A 22,981-nucleotide genomic window follows, 5' to 3' on the forward strand; every position below is an offset into this window, starting at 1 on the left:
CCCTAAGTCAGGAGGGCAACCCGCGCGGTGTTGCCGAACCCTTTACACAGTATGATTCTTACTGGTAGACCACAGGGAGAGGTAGTCAAAAAATGGCGCTTCCTGTGGCCTCAGATGAGGAAGATCCCCAACTGGTAACCGTCTAAATATATACAAAAAAGGGCAGTACAGAACTGGAAATGAGCAACTTTACCCCTCTCTAGGTTATGTATGATTTTACATTGTCCGCAACCTCGATTTCGCCCGCCGTACTTATTCGTTATTCTTATCGTTATCGATAAAGATAAGAATACAGCTAGCCCACCACTTTATTAATTTTAGTTGTGGAGTTTCATCGGTGCCTAGAGTAGTGGGGCACGTCGGGCCCTTCTGCATAATCTTGACTAGTGGCGAAGTGTCCTCTTCTTAGTTCATTGTGAGCAGAGTTCGGTGGCTTAATCACGGAAATAAAACCCGTTCCTTTTATCGAATTAAAGCTACGTTCCAGAATGCCTCAACGAAATATGGACCAAGCTTTGGAGTTTGACCAAAACATGACCCAAGTCCGGCGCCCTAGGGATGATCAAGAGAATCATGAAGGAACAGACGCAGATGAGGGGCAGGGCACAACAACTAGTAATAGGCCCTATACCCAATACGATATCCTCGCGCCGTTCACGAAGGCCGACGCAGAAAAGGTATGTATACTCCGTAGTGTTCAGAGAACTGCCCTGACCCGGCTGATCCTTTCCAGATCTGCATGGAGCCCTTCGAATACACTAGGTCTCTTCCTGGCAAGAACACCGTTGGTAAGGTAATCGAGAGCTTGCGGCCTTGGTTGAATATTTCCGATCGTTCTGCGGCGGTCCTTACGGACGTCATGACTATGTTGCAGAATTCGTCCTTGATGTACGAACGTCTCACCATCCGAGGTAAAGAGCTAGAGGTGAACTGATGTAACGTACTTCGCAGGCTAGATGATATTGAAGACGGTTCTCAACTTCGGCGCGGTGCACCCGCGGCCCACGTTAAATATGGCCTGAGCCAAACAATAAATAGCACGACGTATATAATTGCCAAGATTGTCTCCGATGTTCAGACTCATCTCCGACCAGAGTGTGCCAAAGTTCTGTCTGGTAAGATGTCAGCTTTACTCGATCGAGGACGCAGTGTTAAGAATACTCGCAGAAGAACTCCAAACCCTCACCTTAGGTCAAGCTCTCGATCTCAACTGGACATTCAATAAAAAGTGTCCCAGTGTAAATGAATACCTTGTCATGATCGACCACAAGACTGGAGGTTTCTTCCGTCTGATGCTTCGGATCATGGAGATTGAAGCCAATGCTACGCCAAACGACGAGCTACGTCATTTGATTACACTGCTGGGGAGGTACTACCAGATCAGGGATGATTACCAGAACCTAGCTTCGGACGAGGTAGGGCTTCTGCTAGTGTGATTGTTTGATACTGGACTAAAAGGACTGTAGTATACCGCCAAGAAGGGCTTCTGCGATGATCTTTCCGAGGGAAAGTTTTCGTTTCCTCTTATCCATCTGCTCGAGCATAGTCCGAATGCCAGTACGCTGCATCAGATGATCTTTGGCCGACAACCCGTGGATGAGGGGGAAATGTCTGAGGAGACAAAGTCGTATATCATCTCGCAGATGAAGGAAGTAGGTAGCCTGGATTATACGCAGGATGTTCTCAAGAGCCTCTTTAGCTCTATATGGGAGACAGTAGAGAGGATTGAAGAAGCCATGGGGAAAAACATGGGCTTCAAGGGTCTTTGCCAAATATTGAAACTGTGACAAAGCGGTGGAAATTCTCTACGTAGTTAATGATATTCATGATAGCTAAGCTGAGTCAGCCGTTCTCTTCCTGGTGTTTGGACAATCAAAGAGGGGCAACGAGCGTTGACAATTCATATATGGATGCCAAGAAGCTAATGCATAGCCTCAGTCAGTACCACGAGGCTGAAACTGGAAGAGGCTTGAGATCAACCTAATCAACCAAGTGAGCTGTCGAGGAGCTAATAGCGATGGATTGCGGGTTTTGCGAAGAAGCGAACTGGGACTTTTCTAAAGCCGGAATCACTTTTAGGGACGTGTTCCATACAGAGTGCCATGATACCTGTTGCTGCCCGTCAGAGGGCGAGGAGGATCAGCGGCTATGTCCACGTTGCCGGCATTTGCGCCTCCCGCATCTTGCCAAGCGTGCCGCTGTCGATTTGCTGGACGGGTTCATCCCACCATATATTTGTGTGAGCTTCGGATGGACAGAGGACTATGATGGAGAGAAGATCAAATGTCACCTTTGTCAGCTTATCGCCTATACTGCTGCCACCTCTCTCAGCGCCGTGCGACGGGATCTGCGCACGTCATACCACAGTGCACTTTTTATTACCTGCCGATCTCTATCCGTTTCAGTTTGGTTGGACGATATCCGGTTTCATGCGGACCTTGCATTGTGGTCAGAACTTCCTGAGTCAGGAGGATATTACTTGCAGAGGTCAGGAGACCGTGTCACGACGCCCGAAACCACTCCTACCCTGGACCACTACGTGGATTGGGGTAAGGTTCGCTCGTTATTGAACTCATCATCTGTTCCAACCTCGGGGTTGAGTCTTGAATCTGAGCGACCAGCCGGACTAAAACTCATTGATGTCCAACAAGACCGGGTTGTCGAAGCGCCTGTGGGCTGTGAATATATTGCTCTAAGCTATGTGTTTGGGAGCTTGACGACAATTGCCTCAACCCCTTCAGGATCCTTCATTCGCTATAGCCTGCCAGCAACAATCAGAGATGCCCTCGTCGCATGCTACAAACTTGGCTTTAAATATTTGTGGGTCGATCAACTCTGTATCAATCAAAGTGACCCTGTGGACCAGTTGCACCAAATCAACCAGATGAGCCGTATTTATGAATGCGCTGCATATACTGTTGTTGCACTTGCGGGCGAGGACTCCAGTCATGGTTTGCCTGGAGTTAGCAAGGCCCGCTCCTGGAGCTATAAGTGTATAAGAATTGGTAACTTTGGTATCACAGCACTGGCGCCGAGTCTTCAATTCTGCATGGAGAACAGTAAATGGTATACCAGGGGTTGGACGTTTCAAGAAGCTATGTTCTCATCAAGGCTCATCCTGTTCACCAGCTATGGTGTTCATTGTCTCTTTCGCTACAAAGACGACACTCGCTTGTTGTCTGAAACCGAATGTCAGACGCCCCTTTACGTTTTGGGGCTGCCAAGGAAAGGTAATTATTGGCAAGCATTAGAGCAGTATACCACTAGAGACCTGACGTTCCCGTCGGATATTTTGAGGGCTTTTACTGCAGTCCTGCGCTCTATTCACGGAGAGGACACATACTATGGCTTACCTTTTCGAGAAATTGACGATGCAATTCTTTGGACTCCGGCCAAGTTCACTTCAGCACCCACAAGTAGGAGGCATGGCTTTCCAACGTGGTCTTGGGCGTCCCACTGTGGTCCAATATCTCGCCCCAAGCGGTCAGCTGCCGGACTCGCCGTATGGGCTCTTCCACCACGTAGCTTAGGCACAGAGGTTATTTTCTGCACACCTCGCCCTGGACACCAATGGGATGATTGGAGGTATCCAAGTCAACAGGACCGCATGCGCATAATAGCTAGCGCGTTACTCACAGGCTGCCTGCAGAGTAATATCCATCTAGACGCACATCTTGCTACCCCGGTCTGTGAGCAGTTGTATTCTAGATGGCCCGATCCTACCGCTTACTGGGAGGATGTCTTTGGCCAATATCGACATGACGAGATTTTTTCTCCGGCGGTTGTCAGAATAGCGTCTCTGGGAGCTCGTATACTTGTCTACAGTCAGACCGCGAAGTTCTTAGTCGGTCCTAACACAAGTCATTTGCGAGACACCAATTGCGTCCGTTCCAAGAATGGGGAGCTCTCTGGATATGTTGACATCCCACATTACGACCATAGTTCCACCAGCTACATTGCTGAATTTATCGCAATTTCCGTGACGGAGGATTCTTGGCCCTGGGATCTGGTCGGTAATTATAGTTGTGATCCGGAATATAAGAATTATTTGGCTTACAATGATGGCAAGACTGACATCTCAAAGCGTATGCAAAAGATACTATCACCAGAATGGGGATTGTATTATATGTTGCATGTCATGCTAATCAGGAGGGATGAGCAATCCAATGTGGCACGACGTGTTGGGATAGGACAGATATTTCTTAGGAAATGGGCAGAAGCAGAGCGACGGTTTGAGGCCATTGTCCTGGAATAGAAACTAGAGGCAACTCAAATCCGGGCATGTTACAGGGTTCAACAATTATTGGCATGTGTGGCCCAGCGATGCCATTGGGGGAGCTACTCGCACCCTCTCCTTCGCATATAAAAATGTTTGTTCATTGCATGATTTAGCGATCTGGTTCTATTTAGACTATGTGCCAAATGAACTCTAGTACCAAAGGTGCGCCTAGAGAAATGACTTTCGGTCGTTCGTGGTTATACCAAACCGCACGATATCTCAAACATCCGCCGCCTAGATAGGTCTACAGGGCAGTACGTCTAAAGCCCAGCACGATTTACTCCAAGCCCCACAATTGGACCCAGCAAACCCCTCGCTCAAGTAAAAGTATCCACCATCACCTACGGTTAAATACTGAATCGGTTAAATACCACCACCAGACCGTCGGCCCACAGCGCCCCGACCTCCAGGTCCCCAGATGCGGGGATCCCAAACCAAGCTTCAGCCTTTCCCACTAGACCAACATAAATATCTGTAAACCACCCAAGTTTATAATCCCCAACACCCAAATAATACATACATATACTCGCAAAAATGTCCATGACGGTATCTGACTCCACGCAAATCCGGGACGGCTTCCCACGACCGTTCCCGGATACTCCTGCGAATGTACTGGAGCAGTTTAAGCTGAACGGCAAGGTTGTTGTTGTAACGGGCGCAGCGGATGGTATTGGTCTTGCTGTTGCTGAGGCTATGGCTGAGGCTGGGGCCAATGTCGCTTTGTGGTATAATTCGTGAGTTTTCTACTGCATTTTCTGTTCTGGGGTTAGGGGTGAGTTAGGTTTGAGTACTGATTGTTGAACTGGTAGAAATGATGCAGCTATAAAGAGGGGTGAAGAGTTGGCGAAGGATCATGGAGTTAGGACTGTTGCTTATAAGGTTGATGGTAAGTTCTCTTTCTCTATTTTGCTCTATAGTTGGTTGCTAAGACGTGCAGTATCGAACCCCGAGGAGGTCCAGAAGGCCGTAGCGGATGTTGTGAGGGATTTTGAGAGGATTGATGTCTTCGTTGCTAACGCTGGTGAGCTGGGCTTGTAGATGCTGGGTTGATGATATCACTGACGATGGACAGGAATGGCTATCTCCAAACCGATCCTGGAACAGACGCTGGATGAATACAGGAAGCAGATGTCTGTTAATGGTGTGTATTTCCAAACCTTTCGAAGTCTCCTTGAACTATATACTGACAACATACTTCAGTGGACGGAGTTGTCGCCTGCGCAAAATATGCAGGCGAAGTATTCCAACGTCAAGGTTCTGGAAACCTGATCATCACGTCAAGTATGAGCGCACATATCGTAAATGTGCCCACCGACCAACCCGTCTACAATGGATCCAAGGCCTTTGTGACCCAGTTCGGTAAGTCGCTTGCTCGTGAATGGCGGGATTTTGCACGGGTAAACATTGTCTCTCCCGGTTTCTTTGAAACGAAAATGGGTGCAAGCCCGCTTGCTCTGAACGAGGCGTACCGGATGGCAGTGCTTGGCAGGCAGGGGCATGTGAAGGAGATTAAGGGTCTTTATCTTTATCTGGCTAGTGATGCGTCGACATATATGACTGGAAGTGATGTGTTGATTGATGGTGGCTATGTACTTCCTTGATTACCAGTTCAAATCATGAGTGTTAGATAGTAGAGTTATAGGAAATACTTCAATATCATTGTATAATGTAATATGAAGCCAAACGCTATAGAGAAATGCACCACCTCCCCTCTCGCTCTGCGGTTTGTGCCAAGGTACTGCTTTGCCCAAGCTTTCATGACAGGTTTCCGGCACTCAGTTGACTGATAAGTGTCATCAAAGGGTTCAGATGAGGCAGTGATGCCGAAACAATCTCTTCTATTGACAAGGCTGCTTGAAGGATAGGCACGATATCTGTGGCGATCGACTCATCTCTCTCATTTTTCGGGGCAAACTGAAATATCCCTTTGGGATCCCACGTTTGTTTGATTTCCCTGATAGCATCACTGTTAGGGCCATAATATGCTTGGTGATGATCCTCTTTGACACACAGCTCCCGGTCCGGGAAATTCAGAAAACCGGCTTTTCTATCAATAGAGAACTGCATCAGGTTCTCTTTGAAGTTCTTGCAGAACTCCTCCATCTCCTCGCCAAGCCATTTCTCATCCCATTGAAGCATGATGTATGCGATACGCGATGCGTCGCGCCAAGGGAAAGCTGTTTCATTTGCCCCGATCCGGGTGGCTTGCTGTCCGGTATGGATAAAGGTCACTTGCAACAAAGCTGACTCTCCACGGAATTCTTTCTTAAAATTCTTCATGTGATCTCTGATAGACTTAGTGATACCCGTGTAATCAGGTTCTGTTCCGAAAACGAACGATGCGTAGATCGAATACGCCTTGTTAGAGGGAATCGCCTTCTTAGTCTCCTCGGACCACTGGGATACAAGAGTCTCATGCAGAAAACGCGATGAATCTTCAGCAATTGACCGACGTTTGATATTGTCTGCCAGGGAGTTCTTTATTTTATGGATATCACTTCCAGCATCTCCGCGAAGCTTTCTATCGATTTCTTCCTGGAATTCCTGCTTCTTCCCGTCGTAATAGGTAAGAAAGCGAACAGCAAGATCACCCTTCCCATCCTTCAGATCGCAGAACCAGCTAGTGTCGATGGTCATGCTATTGCTCCAATTGGCGGCGTAAAAGCTGTTCATTGCCTCCATGAACCCTTCTTCCCTCTCATCGGTTGAGGGGTACCAGGTGTATCTCCCTGCCACAACCTTCTCCTCTTGTAATTCGTGGAGAGACATCTTCATCGTGATCACGGCACCGAAATTATTCGCACCGGCTCCACATAGTGCCCAGAACAGCTTCCTCTTTTCGGGGTCTGGATCGTCCTTGCGCACGGTTACCAGATCCCCTTTTCCCGTGACCAGCGTAGCCTCCAGTAAGCTATCACATCCCATTCCAAACTTCCGAGTAAATGGACCCAACCCCCCGCCCAACACAAACCCACTCACTCCCACAGTCGGACACCGTCCGCCATTAACCACCAATTTATTGACCTTTTCGATCACCAACTGCCGATACGCATGTGCCCACAGCGCCCCACCTTGCATGGTGATGGTCGGAGGCTCAGACTTATGCTGGAGATAAACATCATTCATCCGGGAGAGATCCAAAAGAATCCCATCATTGGTAGTGGAGAGTCCTGCATACGAATGCCCGCCATTCTTGACGGTAATGGGTGTTTTGTTTTCGTATGCATATTTGACCACCTCCTCCACGTGCACTGGCAGCTCGGGCTTCACGACACATGTGGGGCGACTAAAGCGGTATAGGAGGTTGGCAACATCAACAGAGACTTCGTATTCCAGGTCGCCGGACTTGTAGACGGGAATCTGGGTTCCAAGGACCTTTTTGTCTTTGAGGTCTTTGTAGATGTCTGCGTTTGGCATTGTGGGGGCTCTATTGTGAAGTGGAATAATAGGGGCAATGGTTTCTGATTTAAGATACTGTTTCAGCAAGAGGTATGTTGAGTATGAAGATATAGAAGTGACAGGTCAGGGCAGAGTTTGATGGGCTTTATATGTCTCTCTGGAGGTTTTATCCCATGGAATCATTTCCCTTGAACTCTTCGGGATGATTGCAGATTTGGAATTTTGTTAGGATCACAGCGAATAGCATTAGTCAGTGCAATCCAGTTCGGATCGTCAATCGAGTCTAACGAAGACACGTCACCATGCACAAAATTATCCTGTACGTGTCTAGAGAGGGATGAATAGTTCCGCACAGGCCAGCCGATCCACATGCAAAAGAGGAGTAGCAACTGCCTTCGCGCTTCCCGAAGTCTGTCTCTGAAATAAATGACGACTAATCCTTCTATATGACTGTATAGTGCCCATGTGCTACGAGTAGCCTGGAGATGCTGCACTCTGAGAAGGCCTCCTCTTCGGCAGCTGGTATGCGACGCCTGTCCAGAAGGTCCGCATGTGGCCTTTTTTCATTGGCCCCTGGCGTAGATACTATATGAGTTCAGCACACGAGAAGAGATGATATCAAATCAAGTATGATCATGACTAGTAATGAATGCATCTAAGAGTGAGGCCAGGGGGGCGCTCAGTCAATGAGATGCAGCATGGAATCCCATCCCCCGCCCGATATAGGTGGGTCTGCAGATCTATTAAGGCTTCTGAAGTATGCACTAAGACTAATTATGCAGAGATATGAAAGTTCTGCAATGAAACGTGTCCAGCATCATTTCCTTGGTCGTCATTGGATATGGGAATCTTCTCATCACCTAAGCGCTTGGGTACCTCCGGAAGAGCTTTCCGAGACTCATGGTACGAAGAAATCTGCATTCAACTTGTCATTCAATGAGAACCAATAATTCATACATGGAGGGGATGTTGCATGCATCTGAAATCTGTGCATGTCCGCCCCGCCAAATAGACAACACCACGTCGATTTCAGGAACCCCACCGGCGGCGATCAATGCCGGCGTCTCCGGTAGAATAGGATATGAGAACCAGTAATCGTACTGCAGCCTCATTTGGCTCTTGGCATTGTTAGGTAAACCTTCCTAAAATATGGTCAGATTAGAAAGTACGTTTTATACTATCCAACCATAGTTCTTCCCACCTATCCGAAGTTGACTGTAGATCAATATCACCCCTACCTAGAATCTTCACCATTCCTCATTCTAAGATCCATCTTATAAATTAATTTATATTATAGGCCGGACACTTACAGTAAGATTTAGCCTACCGCAATTACTAAGAGGTTATAAAGTACTTCGAAGAAAAGGTGCATTGGTAGGGCCCAATACAACTTCCCCCGAATATCAAAGTACCATTGTGTCATAGGGTGCTCGCCAGTCCTACATTTCGTTAACTACGTTAGTGACCGCAATTGCGCCCCGGCGAAGAATCCCGAACATGGTTCTGAAGATCCTTCTTCATCGGAGTCTAGATATATCTGTACAGCTGATGCCTAGATACGAAGTCAAAAATCAAACGTTAAGTCCAGCGTAGCACAGCCTTTAGTACCGAGCTTTGACAGATCAGTACCACCGGGATGTGGCCGTAAGACAGGAAAGTATAGACGGCAGCCAGTACAGGAAAGTCGCAGTGTGATGTTCCTCGAGATTAAAACGGCGAATTCCGCAGAGATCATAGTACATATGTCGTCAACCTGCGATTTAACCTATAAGTTACCCTATAGAGGCGACTATGGTGTCCGGGCATTTTTGAGTGGTTGAATGGTATGATCTTTCGTTTGTCAAGATATATTGGTTTACTGGTATTAACTGATGACGTAATATTTGCTGGCTTGGAGGGTTTAGAGAGCATTATATCAGTCAAATATAATCAACACCTTCGTGCTTGTTCCGTAGTGTACTAGTATATAAGCATCGGCTCAGTGTCGACCGATGAGGGACAAATCCCGTCGGAGGAGAACGGTCCGCATACAAGGCTCCCATCTAGAAGGTGGGGCAACAAATGCATTGCCGTAACGGCGTAGCTCCGACCGACATTGATCTACAATAAAAGCCATTCATGTACATCCGACAGCGCCTATACATACACTTCCATATATGACCTTCTTTTTAGAATTCAAGATTTGCATCTCCGCATCCATCCCAGCCGCACAATGACAGCCCCCAAGGATATATCGAGCCGTGATGAGCTCACTAAACGAGCGGTTCCCAGTATGGTCTTAAGTGACGGCAGCCCTTCATCCATGACCCCACCACCTGCAACAAATACCGAGAGCGACCCCACCACAGCGGCGCAAAAGAGGTTTACAGTGCAAGGAAATGCAGTTGTGACTGGCGGTGCTGGTACCTTGGGATTGCAGTCCTGTAATGCGCTTCTCGAGCACGGCCTAAACGGTCTTATGATTATGGACGTGGATCCAATGATTTCGCAGAAAGAAATCGAAGAGCTGCGGGTGAAGTACCCCAAAGCCAAGATTGCTACACTGAAAGTGGATGTCACCGACGAGGTCGCCGTGGAGTCAGCATTTGTGGAGACCACCAAAGTGCTGGGATCAGTGGACGCGCTGCTCTGTTTCGTTGGTGTTGTCGGATGTGTTAACTCATTGGAGATGCCCATCCCGCAGTGGCGAAAGATCATGGATATCAACACCACAGGCTCTTTTATCTGCGCACAAGCTGCTGCCAAGCGCATGGTGGCTCGAGGAACGGGCGGCTCTATTACCTTCGTGGCATCGATTTCCGGCCACCGTGTGAACTTTCCGCAGCCGCAGGCTGCATACAATGTCAGCAAAGCGGCAATCCTGATGCTAAAGAGTTGTCTTGCGGCGGAGTGGGCTCGTTATGGTATCCGGACGAACAGTGTCAGTCCGGGGTATATGGATACGATTCTGAATGCAGGTGATGGCATTGCCGAGCACCGCCGGATTTGGGCCGAGCGCAACCCGAGTGGACGAATGGGCAGTCCATCTGAGCTGACGGGCGCCATAGTGTTATTGGCGAGCAGCGCCAGCACATATATTAATGGTGCTGATATTGTTGTCGATGGGGGACAGATTCTGTTCTGATGGTAAATACAGTACCGAGACTTTCGAACAACAAGTTGGTGCCAGTATTTCCTTGGAGCAGACAGCATCTTTGCCGCATTGAAGATATTTCTTGAAAACACCACACAAGACGCGAATCCATTTGAGGGAATCGAGGGGATTTCGGGGACACAAGAGCTCGAACTCCTCGATTATATGTCCTTAAGCGCCGATGGCCTATGTGATAATGTCGGAAGTCCAATGCTATTTAACTCCTACGGCTAATTTCCCTTGAAATTAGGGCTGGGCATTACATCTAACTTATTGCTTCATATCCTCTCGAACGGATATTCCAACTATTAGTATTGATAATAGAGTTCGTGACTCGATCTTTTACTCGCAAGTGTGATCTTGGATACCTCTCTTTTCAGCGTAGAAAGATTGCTACCTTTCGACCTATAAATGTGACTGAAGCCCTTTTCCCTCTCTCTCTAGCTCTTCCAGTTTAACTGTTTTTTATTGCTATCTTTCACGTTACTGAATACATCGGCGCACCGTCATCCGATGCTCCAAAATGCTGCCAAAAATATCCACTGTGGACGGATAGCTGAACCTTCTGTGGCGAAAATGATAATAATAATAAGACGAAGACAAGCAACGCTACTATAGGCCAATCTTCGGCAGCAAACCAAGAGTCCACTTCTAAAAGAGCCTTTAGACTCCTATACACGTGGGCGAGGATCATAGGGCCAATGGCATATATTGTCTATGCGAGAGAAAGATTACACAAAGTAATTTCCATTTTCGGATACCCTGAGTCCTGTTTCGCATGAGGACAAATACTCTTCTTCATTGCGTATCTCACATGCATAAAAGAGGACAGTTTACTCATGGACCAGTCTAAAGATTTGACCTTCAATAAAGTATCCGCCGGGCTGTCCAGGGATTGGTTGCAAGAGGAAGGTCGAGGAAAACTTCAAAGGCTTGTCATATGCATCGTCGACCTATATATTTTCAGGACCATACGTCAGCAATTGCCACGATTAAGACATGATCATAAGTAGAGGGCCTCTTACAACAAGACTTCCAGTCGCAACTACCAGTACACCGGAGTTAGAAGTTGGTACAGGATCAGTCGTAGTGACCCGTGTCTTCACATTATTCAAACTAGTTTGCTAAAGACAAAGTTAGGAATATCACATGAATAGCCTATTATGGATCCCATGAGTGGTACAGCACTTACGCTTAAGGCTGCCATGATACTTTCCGGACCTTGGTATGGCTGACCCTCCCATACTAAGCAGGATTCCTGACGCTATGATCATATCAGTTTATTCCATAGGATTATCCATACACCAGCAATGGATAGCGTTAATCTTGAAGTAAACGTACATAGAGACTGCTCAGGGTAGACCTTGCATTTGTATCATCGAACACGCCATAGTAATGGCTAACGAAGGACCCTAAGCGTAGTTAGCAATCACTAATCGAGTAGACCCAGGGACGTGACACCGATTGGAAACGCTTAGTGGAGAAATTAGAGCTGCATACTGGCAATTGATCCGTATTCTGACATTATTGCAATTCACTAGGCAGTTTATGTTAGCAACGCTGGGTAGGTCTATAGCTGGGCTCATCGCATACGAGATTGGCAAAACATACATTAGATAGAGAGACCAATTCAGCAAAGGGTGAGTAGGGAAATATTTTCGATGGACAGCTGGGGGAGATGGAAACTCCTTAAATCGGGGCAGCTGGGTACCCCTCCTCATGAATTTCTCTCATACTGCGTTGGCAATGCATGAAGTTGCAGAATAGCCTTGTAAAGGCCAATTACTAGCGTCATTCTCATGGGCCCACATTAACATTTATGACGAGATCGCCATCCGCACGGTCTGAGAGACTTTTCTGAGTGGTGGAATCAATTGAAGATCTTTCCGTATCCAGACTAGTGAGATCTTTAGTAAAGGTTTAAAGGAACATTGATCTGGGCGTTCATTTTGAGTCGGCGGTGATTAAGATCACACATCTTGACGTCCAAGTGGGGTAGAAATAGGAGCGGTGTAGATAGTTTATTATCTATCATATAACACGAAAGGATGGGAAGAAAGAAGTTTACTATTCATTCTAGTATTTACTATCGAATATATCATAGAAAAGTTGCGTAATCATAGTATAGTATTGTCTGTGATTATGCGCTTCCCAATCCTGTTTATTCGTATATTACAAGTAAATTCCTTTTTGAAATCAATATGTTATATTACTATGCCCCTGTTACCGAGTATTGGCCAAGCTGAGTAAATTACTTGATCGTCAGCATAATCAAACTTTAAGCTCAGTAACTCACCTCACGACTATTCATTGGAGCTTGAGCATGGATGTGTGGCCACCCATCACTCGACTAACTATTGTATCTTGGGGGCCCCTCCCCCCCAACTCAGTTTTGGACATACAGGTGACCTTCTAACATATCAGGCTAAACTAATTTCTCTGATTTCATTATTGAATATCCATATTTAAAATATTGAGTCCATCTAGTATTTTACACGATTTTATCTTTGTCCTTATAGCTATCTTATCATTCCTGGCCGTCAATACAGCAAGGTTATTGTGGTAAGTTATATCTAACTTAGATAGCGGACTGGTTGCAGAGTTCTTGGACGATGCCCTGGGTTTAAAACATACTTTCCAAAGCACTTCTATTTTGGCGCAATTTATACTCGGGATTGTCATGAAAAGGTCAAACGAAGAAAGTAGAGAACGTCAATCTGATTCAGAGTTGCTGAGAAAGTTACTATACTCATAGCCTACAGGGCCTCCATCTGCCTGGCTCTTTCTGTGATATGAACATTTCTTCCCCTAATTCCTCCATCATCTAAGGTAAGCGTACGCAATAGTGCACACCATCAGTACATAGATACAACTGTCCAGAAACGAGTGCAACGACAGAAAACGGGATGGTTTCTGACAACATAATTACGGTATCATGCTAATCCTGCGTTAGAGTGGCAAAGGACTATACTAAGTTAGATTTAACGGTTATTTATCCATAAGCCAAAATCACGGCCAAGGGTATATATATCCAGCCAAGTGGAGGATTAGCCAATTAATCGAGGTTACCATTAACAGTGTAGAGAGGAGAGCGTTGGGCACCGGAATTGGATTTTAAACGGTCTACGTGTCATTTACCTTGGGATTGATAATGTCTCCAGTGAAGCTATAATAGGGAAATACTAGCTTCATTAAAAGCGTATACTGGAGAAATCTTCGATCCGTAGGGTACACTAAATGCTACGACCATATCCCTATCTATTGTATGAAAGTCATCCAACTATGCCATATTCCGCTGGCCCTGCTCTGTCTTTGTAATGCTCAGACCTTCGCTCCTAAAGTCTCCATACCCCCCAAAGGCCACCAAGTCCATCCGCTGTACTGACGAATCCTGCGTGAAACTGAAATTCGCGCAGGAACCATTCATCCGCCGTTGTCTTCTTCCCATCATTTCCAACAAATACAGCATCTTCTGCAGCTCGTAAGTACGCTGTCGAGTACCGATCATAAAGGTGGGCGCTATCCTTATCCGTAAGTGGTAAAACACGGTGCAAAGCTGACTGGAGCCGCTCTCCTGACCGGAATCGCAAAGTGCCCCCAGCATTGGCAATGCTGTCTCCTTCGCGTGTATGTACCCATTCCCACTCGCTCGTTGTCGGTGAGAGCACCTGCAGCCCCGGCTGTTGTGCGAACAGCAGAGTCAATATGCCTGCGTCTGTATGAATATTCTGACCCAGACCTTGGGATCCTGGGGACTTCGGTGGGTGGTGCAAGAAGTACAGAGCTGATCACCGCTGCTTGTCGTCGGGGGGTCTTGAGGAAGGTTTCCACCTTGCCATCACTCTATGTTGCGTCTGAAAATATGGAGAGAATTGTCTTCATCACAAGATATGAGCCGAAGTGTAAATCATCGGATGCTTGGAGGCTTTGTCTGGCCACTTCTGAAATTCCTTGCGGCGCATTTCGAAATCACACCATCCCGCTCCCCGATTCATCAATGCAAGCTCTTCCATACCTAGACTGGGCTGTCAAGCCGCCCAGGACGCAGCCTGTGCTTCATGCGGTACATATATGCATTCCCTCCTCTCGAAGGAAAAGATGAACGGGCAGATACGAGGGACCTGTCTCAGCGAAAAGAAATGTAAGGATACACGTCGGCCACGAAAGCAGGGTTGCAACCAAAGATGGTTAGTTGGAAGGCAACATGAGCAGGAATCATTAAACAGGGAAGACATTAATAATCAGGATCGCGATTAAAACAGACCCTTTGTTCTCCTTGCACAATATTTGGCCACGACCTTTTTTACCAAACAGTACTCAATCTGGACCTCATACCTAGACCAACATATTATTCTCTCCTTCCTTCTGATGGCCTGATAAACACCATTGCACCATGACGCAGCTCAGAGCACAGTCATCCGATCAATCAATCACCTCGCACCGACCAGATGGAGGGAGATCAGCTTGGGTATTCCTTGCTTCAGTCTCTGTTATGCTCCAGCTGGCCTGGGGTATGCGCAGTTTTGATCACCCGGCTTTGTGGCTCAGCGGTCTCCTCTGCGGGTGAAGATCAAAGCCTGCACAAAGGGATTTATGGTGCAGGCCAATGGCTTCCGTTGATTCTTACCGTTGGGATTCTTACTGGAGTCTCTTGCATTGGTGCACTAGGCTTCCTGCGGGAAGGCAAGCAAGAGAGGAGTGTGGACAACCGGAGTCAGCAAGATCATGGAGATTCGTAACATGCTTGCGGGATTTCCATAATAGCTTGGAATGCACTTATAAAACTCCAGAAATGATTCTCTGTGCCTCCACTGTGAGGTGCAAGAACTTTCATTTTTTATTATCTCATTTTCTTCATTTAATAGGAAGGTGATATTTCAACTCAGCTTACATAGAATACCAACTTCCAATGACCCTCCAGCAACGCTAGAAGCTATAGACTAGGGATTTAAAATAACAGAACAATCAAATAGCGGCAACGAAGCAAGCTATTTCCGTTTACTGGTGCAGGGTGGCTAATAGCATTAGCTTGCTGAACAGTCGTGGTCAGTTATAGATACTCATATACTAGGGCAAATTTACTTGACATAAGATTTGTTAACATGCAACATTTGCTCATTTGTGACTATAATCTTTCCATCTCATCCTCAAACCTGATATCCTGCATGTGGACATGTCTAGTTTAACTCGCAGAATATGTCACACAAGAATATAATTCGTTTAATTTGTTGCAATAAGAATACGCATCGTAACGTGGCCATCGAGAATCTCACGTGGTCCTACGTCATGGGCCGCTCCACCGACGTCACAGCCCTATGGAGTAATCTATCTATATCAAGCTCTATACTTACTGATCTAGACTGCCAAAATCTACTTTACAGCTTCCTTAGCCTTCTTCTTAACGAAGTCTTTACATTATATCAAGTGCAACAGCTATACTTTGTTCTACCAAATCACATACAAAATATACACGATGACCTCGCTCAACCCCATCTCTCAGCCTCAAGAAGAGGAAGAAAAGAAACAGCAGCAAACGTACTCGGACTGGCTTCGTGAACAATACAACATTCAATACGAAAAATGGTATCCTTGGATCGAAGATCAGTATTTGAAGTGGTTTGGAAAGGGCGATAACAAAGCTTCTTATGCTACGAAGGGTAAGTACATACACATCGTATCTGTTCATACATGCATTTGAAGAAGTGATGGGACGGCTAACTAGAGGATCTGGATATAGATACTCTGAACGAATCTAAGGTCGCTGGTATCAACCAGGTTGATCAACTACAAGACGACGTGCACAATCTAGCCGGAAATCAGCTCGGCGATAACGGATTGCTTTCGCCTGTTGGTAATCTGGTTTCTAAGGAGGGGATTAACAGGGCGGAGAGGAAAGGGAAGGATGAGGAGGGGAGATATGGATTTGGAGGTTTTGGTATTACAGGGAAATGATCCCCGACTTAGGGATGGCAGATGGTGTTGAGGGAAATTGTATGATATGTTTTGTGTGGGATATACCTCGGTTTTGTCTTTGCCTAGCTTATGGGTGTACTGTGTTCTCGATGTTGTTTAATTGTATTCATAATACCTCTTTTGTTCACTGTGTGACAGTATTATACAATCCATCTGCATTGTCGCTTAAAACAAAAGACGAATTCTGCTGGGTTGGAGTTGCACTGTCTTTCGTCTTTTATTAGTTGGAAATCATAGGGAAATGGTTAGAGAGCAATGCTGACTTCAGTCCTTGTCTATCTATAGCAGTGATATCTCGTATATTCCACCCTCCACGCTCGAAATCTCCTCTGTATACACACTCCCATTCACACCAAACTGCTGTCCATCTTGTACACGTATCGCCAACTTTCCCCCGGTTCTGGCCGTGATTGTCGCCCAAGTCAGCTTCCCACCTGACCACTCCATATCCACCACAAAGTTGCCCCTCGCCACTAACCCAGACACCTTCCCATGTGGCACAGCAGACGGCAAAGCCGGGAGCAAATGTACCACCCCAGCATGACTCTGCAGCAGCATCTCAGCAATGCCCGCCGTGAATCCAAAGTTACCATCAATCTGGAAGGCCGACCCAGGCCCAGAGTCTGTATTCCACAGATTCGCACTCGGGTATGTCTTCAGAAATACCTGCGTGTGATTCCACGCGGCGTCTCCATCGAACAACCGAGAGTAAAGACTTATGATCCACGCTCGCGACCAACCTGTACTACCGCTGCCATGGGCGATGCGATGGTCTAGGAGTACCGTTGCGGCGGCGGCTAATGTTGAGTTTACGAGGGGTGTCATCTGTGAGCCTGGAAAGAGGCCAAAGATGGGACTCATGTGTCGATGGCCTGGCTCTGTTTCTTGGTATTCATGACGCCATTCGAGGATTTGGCCGTATGATCCGATTTGGGGGAGTTTAATAAGTGGGAGGGAGGACGCTGCTTTGGTGGTATCTGTGTTGTTGATACCGAGGACCTTGCCCGTTTCGATGATAGAGTGGAAGAGCTCTGACAGCAGTGTATTGTCCATCGTTGGAGCGATGTCGATACCCTCCTCGTTGCCACTTTCGCTCATGTCGTTCGGTACGACAAACGCATTTTCCGGTGAAGATGAAGGTCCTGTGCTCAGATACCCATTGAAAGAGAATACGTAGCAGTGGTAGAATTGAGCAGCGGACCGCAAGAGCGGCCAGATGCGCTCTTTCAGGAGATTTGTATCCTGCGTGAAACGATAGTATTCCATTAGATTTGCTGATAGCCAAGCACCACCCATCGGCCACATCGTCCATTTAGTTCCGTTGTTTACTGGAACTGCATCTCCCCAAATATCCGTATTGTGATGTAAGACATAGCCCCCATTATCGCAGTTGTACATACGCCGCGCGATATCTTGCCCCCTGGGCTTCACTGTTTCAAGAAGAAATATCAGTGGCCCTAACGTTTCTGCCAAGTTCGTTACGCCGGCTGGCCAGTAGTTCATCTCCAGGTTAATGTTAACCGTGTACCGCCCTCCCCATGCAGGCTCGTAGTCCTCGTTCCAGAGCCCTTGGAGATTAGGGGGTAATGGCGAAGTGCCAGTCTCACGCGAGGACGCGATGAGAGAATACCGACCAAATTGGAACATCAGGGTCACTAGTTCGGGGTCCGCGTCAGGATGGGTCTTGTATCTTTCAAGTCGGACATCGGTCGGCAAATTGCCCGCAGCACCAGACGACGCGAGATCGAGATGCACGCGGCCTGCGAGCGCTTCATGATCAGCTGTGGCTGCTTGTTCGATCGCAGGAAAACCGGCCCTCATGGCTGCGTCTAGCTTGCGCTCTATCTCAGCCTCCCATGCTTCCTGAGTTTCAAAGCGATAAGACGTCTCTGCATCAATGAAGATGTCCACAGTTGTTGCGTTTTGAATTACTACCGAGCTCGCGCTGCGCGATACCCAACCTTCTATGGTCAGTGATTATGCGTAGTGAGTCTGAGGGCACTCACCTCCATGAGTGACAATCCGGGCCGCTGCCGAAAAGGAGATGTCGTCTGACTCGGCCGTTGACGCGCGCAGTTTGAGTGATCCAGTATCGTTTCCTGCGGTCGCGGTATTTTCTGTGACATACCGACCGCGAGAAAGCGAAGCAGCGACATTTAACCGACCAGCCTCGCTAGCTGTAAGCCGAGCTGCAATTACTCCAGCTGGATGGCTTGCAATGTACTCGCGCCTACCTAAAATTAGTTTATGTTGACCGCTACCGCGAAGAATCTCACATACCTAAATTCAACACCATGGTACCCATAGTGCACGACCGCGCGGCCTTTAAGCAAATCCAACGACCGGGTATAGTTCTCCACCTGTGAATCCTCATGCCCAAAGTCCAAGACCAACGAACCAAGGGGATGATAAGCCCGAGGCTCATCTGGACTGCCGACCATATGTTCCAGCGTCGTCTGTCCAGCCGCTGTCATGTTTCCTTCTTTGAGCATAGACCGTACGGGGTCTAAAGCGCTGTATGAGTCCGGGTTGACTCTGTCCATGAACTGGCCACTCCATATGGAATTCTCGTTCAGGGTTATATTTTCTACCGTAGAGCCCCATACTGCTGCGCCGAGTCGGCCATTTCCTAGTGGCAGCGTTGAAGTGAAGTTGCTGGCTGGTGACGTGTACCATGTGAAGTGGGATGGGTCGAAGCTAGCGTGGGCAATCGTGGCCCCGATGGCTAGATGTATGAGGGGAAACAGTAACATCTTTTCAGTGACTGTGTGTGCAAATTTTGAACCCTAGCATCTGTGGAAGAGACTCTTTATAAGTTGCGACCGGTAGTTATGGCAAGATGCATGCATCAATTGATTGTTTGTTCTTGGTAATTCCACGAATCAGCTGGCAGGAGATGGTGCACCTGCATGCAAATAGATTAAACCCATTCAAAGTGCCCATGTCGATCTATGTAGAGGTCAATTTAGCCGGTTAAATATACCCTGTACTCCTCATCTTGCTTTATGGAAAAGCTCTGATATACTCCATGGCCTTTCTTGGTAGGCTACTGTAAGGGTATGCCATCGTAACTCAGTTGTTACTGTTAATAGGGTCGGCTTAAATATATATCGCTTTCTCTGTATGCGCCAACAATGCTGTATAGATTACAAGGGTGTTTCATAGCACAATTCCGTATTTTTTTAATGTCGCCTCGTAGCCTCGAAACTCTGCATGTTTGGCTGGTGAGCTCCGACGCCCTCTTGCTTCACAGGAGCTGCTTTATGGACCATAGACAGGCCAACCTGCTCGCTCTACAACACGGAAATAACTGGAGAATCACGGGACGGCCCGGATTCTATGGATCAAGCGGGTCAATAAGTATCGCACGAAGGCTCAACTATCCACTGCTTTGATAAGTAAACGCGTTAGTTAAAATTACATATTCTTCCAGATTTCGGGTACATAATAAGTGAAGTTATAGGGCACAGCATCAAACAAAGTGTAATGAAGCCCACTCACCCTTGTCTGTAGACATTGGGACTGTACGGATTCGGAACTTCACGATGTTCCAAGAAAATTAAAAATCCATCGCCTATTCTGTAGCTACTCCATGATGTAGTACCATTAAGTGTCACGTCTCAGACAGCGTAGTCATCGTAGCTCGGAGATTTTGATGTGTCCTGCTTGTCGATAAGGGAGAGAGAGCTAAAATGCGATAAGATGATAGTCACGTGCCGATCAATCACCAGACCCACTTAACCTAAATGGGGAAGTTCTCACATCATCCATGATGGGCCTGGGGATCGCGTGTGCTGCAATATCAACGGGTGTATCATTTAGGTAAGGGTAGGCTAGGTGATTTACCCGGTAAAGGAGAGAAATATGTGTATCTTTGATCTGTGTGGGTTATGTTCGATAACATAGTAGTCCATCTAATCGCCCCACTTCTCCACAATATATATCTGTAAGCAAAGGCAGCATCTCTAGTAACAGGAGCGAATCATGAACAATAGAAGATGTGGACAAGCTTGGCCTAATGTGTGTTAGTAGGTTCAGAGAGGCGACCTTGCCGGTCTCCCAGTAAAGATAGATCACATGACGGGGAAGCACACGAAAGCCATTCTGTCTAGGATTTAGAGCCTTTTCTATGGGAAAGGAAACTGCGAAATTAATGGGGGGACGTGCCAGTGAAGGGATGTGGTGATGCGAAGTTATGCAATACAAAGATCCGTTCTCTGATGGTAGGGTTTACTGTGAGATGGTAGAGTTGCACGATCGCTAGACACGGCTGGAGAGTAGCTGGAAGTGTTGATCATGACGCGATGACATGGAGTGGCGGTCGGAATGGTCAGAATACTGGCAGTGAGTACATCCAGAATCTGAGGGGGTTGTAAACCTTGCGCAGCTTCTGCTTCTATGGTCTTGTCTACCATGACTAGTACTCTTGACTATTGAATTCCTATACGTAAGGCTTCAGATACGACTCGATACACTATTTCGGGCAATCATGATTCCTCATAACCACCATATGGGTTGCTTACTTGATGAAAATCTGAGTGCTATTCTTGGTGTAACTTTGGGCTCACACAATACCATGGGGGCGGCATATCGGGCCAAGGGCAACCACCCTGACGACACATACGAGACGTAGGAGCATCCCACCAATACTCATGCGATCATGACCTGCAACAGCAACACGATTGCTACGACCAACCTATCATGATGACGCGTTTAGCATTTGGTGGCAATCAACTCCTTGAAGCTTGCAAAGCTAGTCGAGCAACGGCGGAGTTTGATTGGCATGACCACAGCAATCCAGGGGGCGCTGTGCAGCAGACCGGATCGACGGCCACACGACATCCAATCGCTTCCCTCCATGATGATCATGATGAAGGGACTCGACAGGTCGATGGACTGGAAGTATGCCGATGTCTCGTGACTCTACCCCGCGTTGTCATGTATTGATACGGCCGAGGGCTGGATATAAAGGAGCCCAATCCTGTCCTACCTACTCTCGTATTCCTTTGGTCCTCATCGAGTCACTCTGGAGTGACAAGAGCTGGAACAGAACCTCATCGTGACTAGCTGATACTTCTCATTCCACACTTCTTTTCTCAACTATCTACCAATTTATCCAAGCAAGATGTCTGCACCAGTTGTTCAGGGCCTCTCCTCCTTGGGCTCTCAGGCCGGACAGTATGCCAGGCGTCAGGCCAACACATGGAGGGACAGACTCTTGACTACAGGTATGTAATCACACGTCAGACCCTTTGTAACATGGACTCCCTTGGACGTGAACCTAACGCAGAAAAGACAAATCGCGCCGTAGGGCACAGATTGTTCAGACCTCGTTCGCAGTCCACCGCCCCGTCTGGGTTACGGCTGGCGGTGCTGCATACACGACTGCAGCGGCGGCACTTCTCACACTCCGATACATGAAACGACTAAGATGAATGGTTGAAAGGAGGGGTAACGAGATCCTTGATGGATGGTGACAGGGATGTTTCTGGCAAACATACACATACAGCGGGGGACTGGTCCACGACTGCATTTTCATTTCCTTTGTGATTTTTTTTTTTTTATTTTTGACTTGTGATATGTGGGAAATATTTATTTTTGGTTATTGGGACAGGTGATTTGTCTATAGCCACACTGATGGCAGGGATGGAGTTACAGAGTTGTTACATCCAGGAAACTCAATGAAATGATAATCAATATGAATGAGTCTACGTAGGATTGGTGGCTGTAATTGAGAGGAGGTATGGTATTGTCAGAAAGTATGGGGAGAATGCACATCAATGCAAGAACAAAGATTCGACCGGGGTCATCACACCACACCCGTCATGCCACATCGACAGACTGGAGGTACATCGATGTACCTCCGTTGGTTTCCAAAGTCTCTACACGAAACACACTACGAATCCTGGGAATAAAAGCCCACTGACCTCATCTAAAAGCTTCATCAACACTTTCCACGGCAGAGCGGGTCAATATAGACCCTGGGGGTACATCAAAACAGAGTGGAGGTACCTCAGAGGTACCTCCTAGAACATCCAGGTCTAAGGTAACTCCCCCCACAGATCCACCAGAGCTGAAGCGAGATACTCTAAATTACCGGCGACTCCACCGCCCGTTGATCGAATTGTCAGCATACGTATCCGTACTTTGTAATGGATGGGGTCGATTGGATGAGACGTGCAGCGAGACTTTCGACC

General features: G+C 47.2%; 10 protein-coding genes across 10 annotated transcripts; 6 read left to right on the forward strand and 4 right to left on the reverse strand.

Moving 5' to 3' along the window:
• Positions 1–31: 31 nt before the first annotated feature.
• On the forward strand, positions 32–1,902 carry F9C07_1171746 (putative geranylgeranyl pyrophosphate synthase). Its single transcript, XM_071507670.1, has 5 exons — positions 32–677; positions 734–888; positions 952–1,115; positions 1,168–1,415; positions 1,467–1,902. The coding sequence occupies exons 1-5, from the start codon at positions 489–491 to the stop codon at positions 1,785–1,787; spliced, it is 1,077 nt and encodes a 358-aa protein (XP_071366150.1). The 5' UTR covers positions 32–488; the 3' UTR covers positions 1,788–1,902.
• Positions 1,903–4,741, forward strand: F9C07_1171758 (heterokaryon incompatibility protein-domain-containing protein). The gene has a single exon (XM_041283955.2). It carries the CDS (start codon positions 2,018–2,020, stop codon positions 4,253–4,255), a length of 2,238 nt encoding a protein of 745 aa, XP_041139838.1. The 5' UTR covers positions 1,903–2,017; the 3' UTR covers positions 4,256–4,741.
• Positions 4,742–4,813: 72 nt separating this feature from the next.
• Positions 4,814–5,880, forward strand: F9C07_11353 (putative short-chain dehydrogenase; the record flags this gene model as incomplete). The annotated part of the gene is made up of 5 exons (XM_041288076.1): positions 4,814–5,013; positions 5,089–5,165; positions 5,217–5,300; positions 5,352–5,420; positions 5,480–5,880. 5 exons carry the CDS (start codon positions 4,814–4,816, stop codon positions 5,878–5,880), a joined length of 831 nt encoding a protein of 276 aa, XP_041139837.1.
• Positions 5,881–6,034: 154 nt separating this feature from the next.
• On the reverse strand, positions 6,035–7,696 carry F9C07_11354 (uncharacterized protein; the record flags this gene model as incomplete). Its single annotated transcript, XM_041283945.1, has 1 exon — positions 6,035–7,696. The coding sequence occupies one exon, from the start codon at positions 7,694–7,696 to the stop codon at positions 6,035–6,037; it is 1,662 nt and encodes a 553-aa protein (XP_041139836.1).
• A 2,194-nt stretch (positions 7,697–9,890) lies between these two features.
• Positions 9,891–10,802, forward strand: F9C07_11355 (oxidoreductase; the record flags this gene model as incomplete). Its single annotated transcript, XM_041283949.1, has 1 exon — positions 9,891–10,802. One exon carries the CDS (start codon positions 9,891–9,893, stop codon positions 10,800–10,802), a length of 912 nt encoding a protein of 303 aa, XP_041139835.1.
• Positions 10,803–11,644: 842 nt separating this feature from the next.
• On the reverse strand, positions 11,645–12,336 carry F9C07_11356 (nuclear transport factor 2 domain protein; the record flags this gene model as incomplete). Its single annotated transcript, XM_071507602.1, has 5 exons — positions 11,645–11,764; positions 11,837–11,935; positions 12,004–12,075; positions 12,153–12,223; positions 12,312–12,336. The coding sequence occupies 5 exons, from the start codon at positions 12,334–12,336 to the stop codon at positions 11,645–11,647; spliced, it is 387 nt and encodes a 128-aa protein (XP_071366151.1).
• A 1,755-nt stretch (positions 12,337–14,091) lies between these two features.
• On the reverse strand, positions 14,092–14,415 carry F9C07_11357 (uncharacterized protein; the record flags this gene model as incomplete). The annotated part of the gene is made up of 1 exon (XM_071507603.1): positions 14,092–14,415. The coding sequence occupies one exon, from the start codon at positions 14,413–14,415 to the stop codon at positions 14,092–14,094; it is 324 nt and encodes a 107-aa protein (XP_071366152.1).
• A 1,746-nt stretch (positions 14,416–16,161) lies between these two features.
• F9C07_2280344 (uncharacterized protein) lies at positions 16,162–21,708 on the reverse strand. The gene is made up of 6 exons (XM_041283958.2): positions 21,308–21,708; positions 20,286–21,225; positions 19,065–20,170; positions 18,791–19,014; positions 16,549–18,745; positions 16,162–16,468 (listed from the first exon to the last, which is right to left on the reverse strand). Exons 3-5 carry the CDS (start codon positions 19,535–19,537, stop codon positions 17,064–17,066), a joined length of 2,379 nt encoding a protein of 792 aa, XP_041139832.1. The 5' UTR covers positions 19,538–20,170; positions 20,286–21,225; positions 21,308–21,708; the 3' UTR covers positions 16,162–16,468; positions 16,549–17,063.
• F9C07_11358 (uncharacterized protein) lies at positions 16,285–16,763 on the forward strand (the record flags this gene model as incomplete). Its single annotated transcript, XM_041283948.1, has 2 exons — positions 16,285–16,468; positions 16,549–16,763. The coding sequence occupies 2 exons, from the start codon at positions 16,285–16,287 to the stop codon at positions 16,761–16,763; spliced, it is 399 nt and encodes a 132-aa protein (XP_041139833.1).
• A 201-nt stretch (positions 21,709–21,909) lies between the features above and the next one.
• On the forward strand, positions 21,910–22,219 carry F9C07_11360 (uncharacterized protein; the record flags this gene model as incomplete). The annotated part of the gene is made up of 2 exons (XM_041288075.1): positions 21,910–22,012; positions 22,080–22,219. The coding sequence occupies 2 exons, from the start codon at positions 21,910–21,912 to the stop codon at positions 22,217–22,219; spliced, it is 243 nt and encodes an 80-aa protein (XP_041139831.1).
• Between the last annotated feature and the right edge of the window lie 762 nt (positions 22,220–22,981).

This window comes from Aspergillus flavus, chromosome 1, assembly GCF_009017415.1.
Source record: "Aspergillus flavus chromosome 1, complete sequence".
Taxonomy (NCBI): domain Eukaryota; kingdom Fungi; phylum Ascomycota; class Eurotiomycetes; order Eurotiales; family Aspergillaceae; genus Aspergillus; species Aspergillus flavus.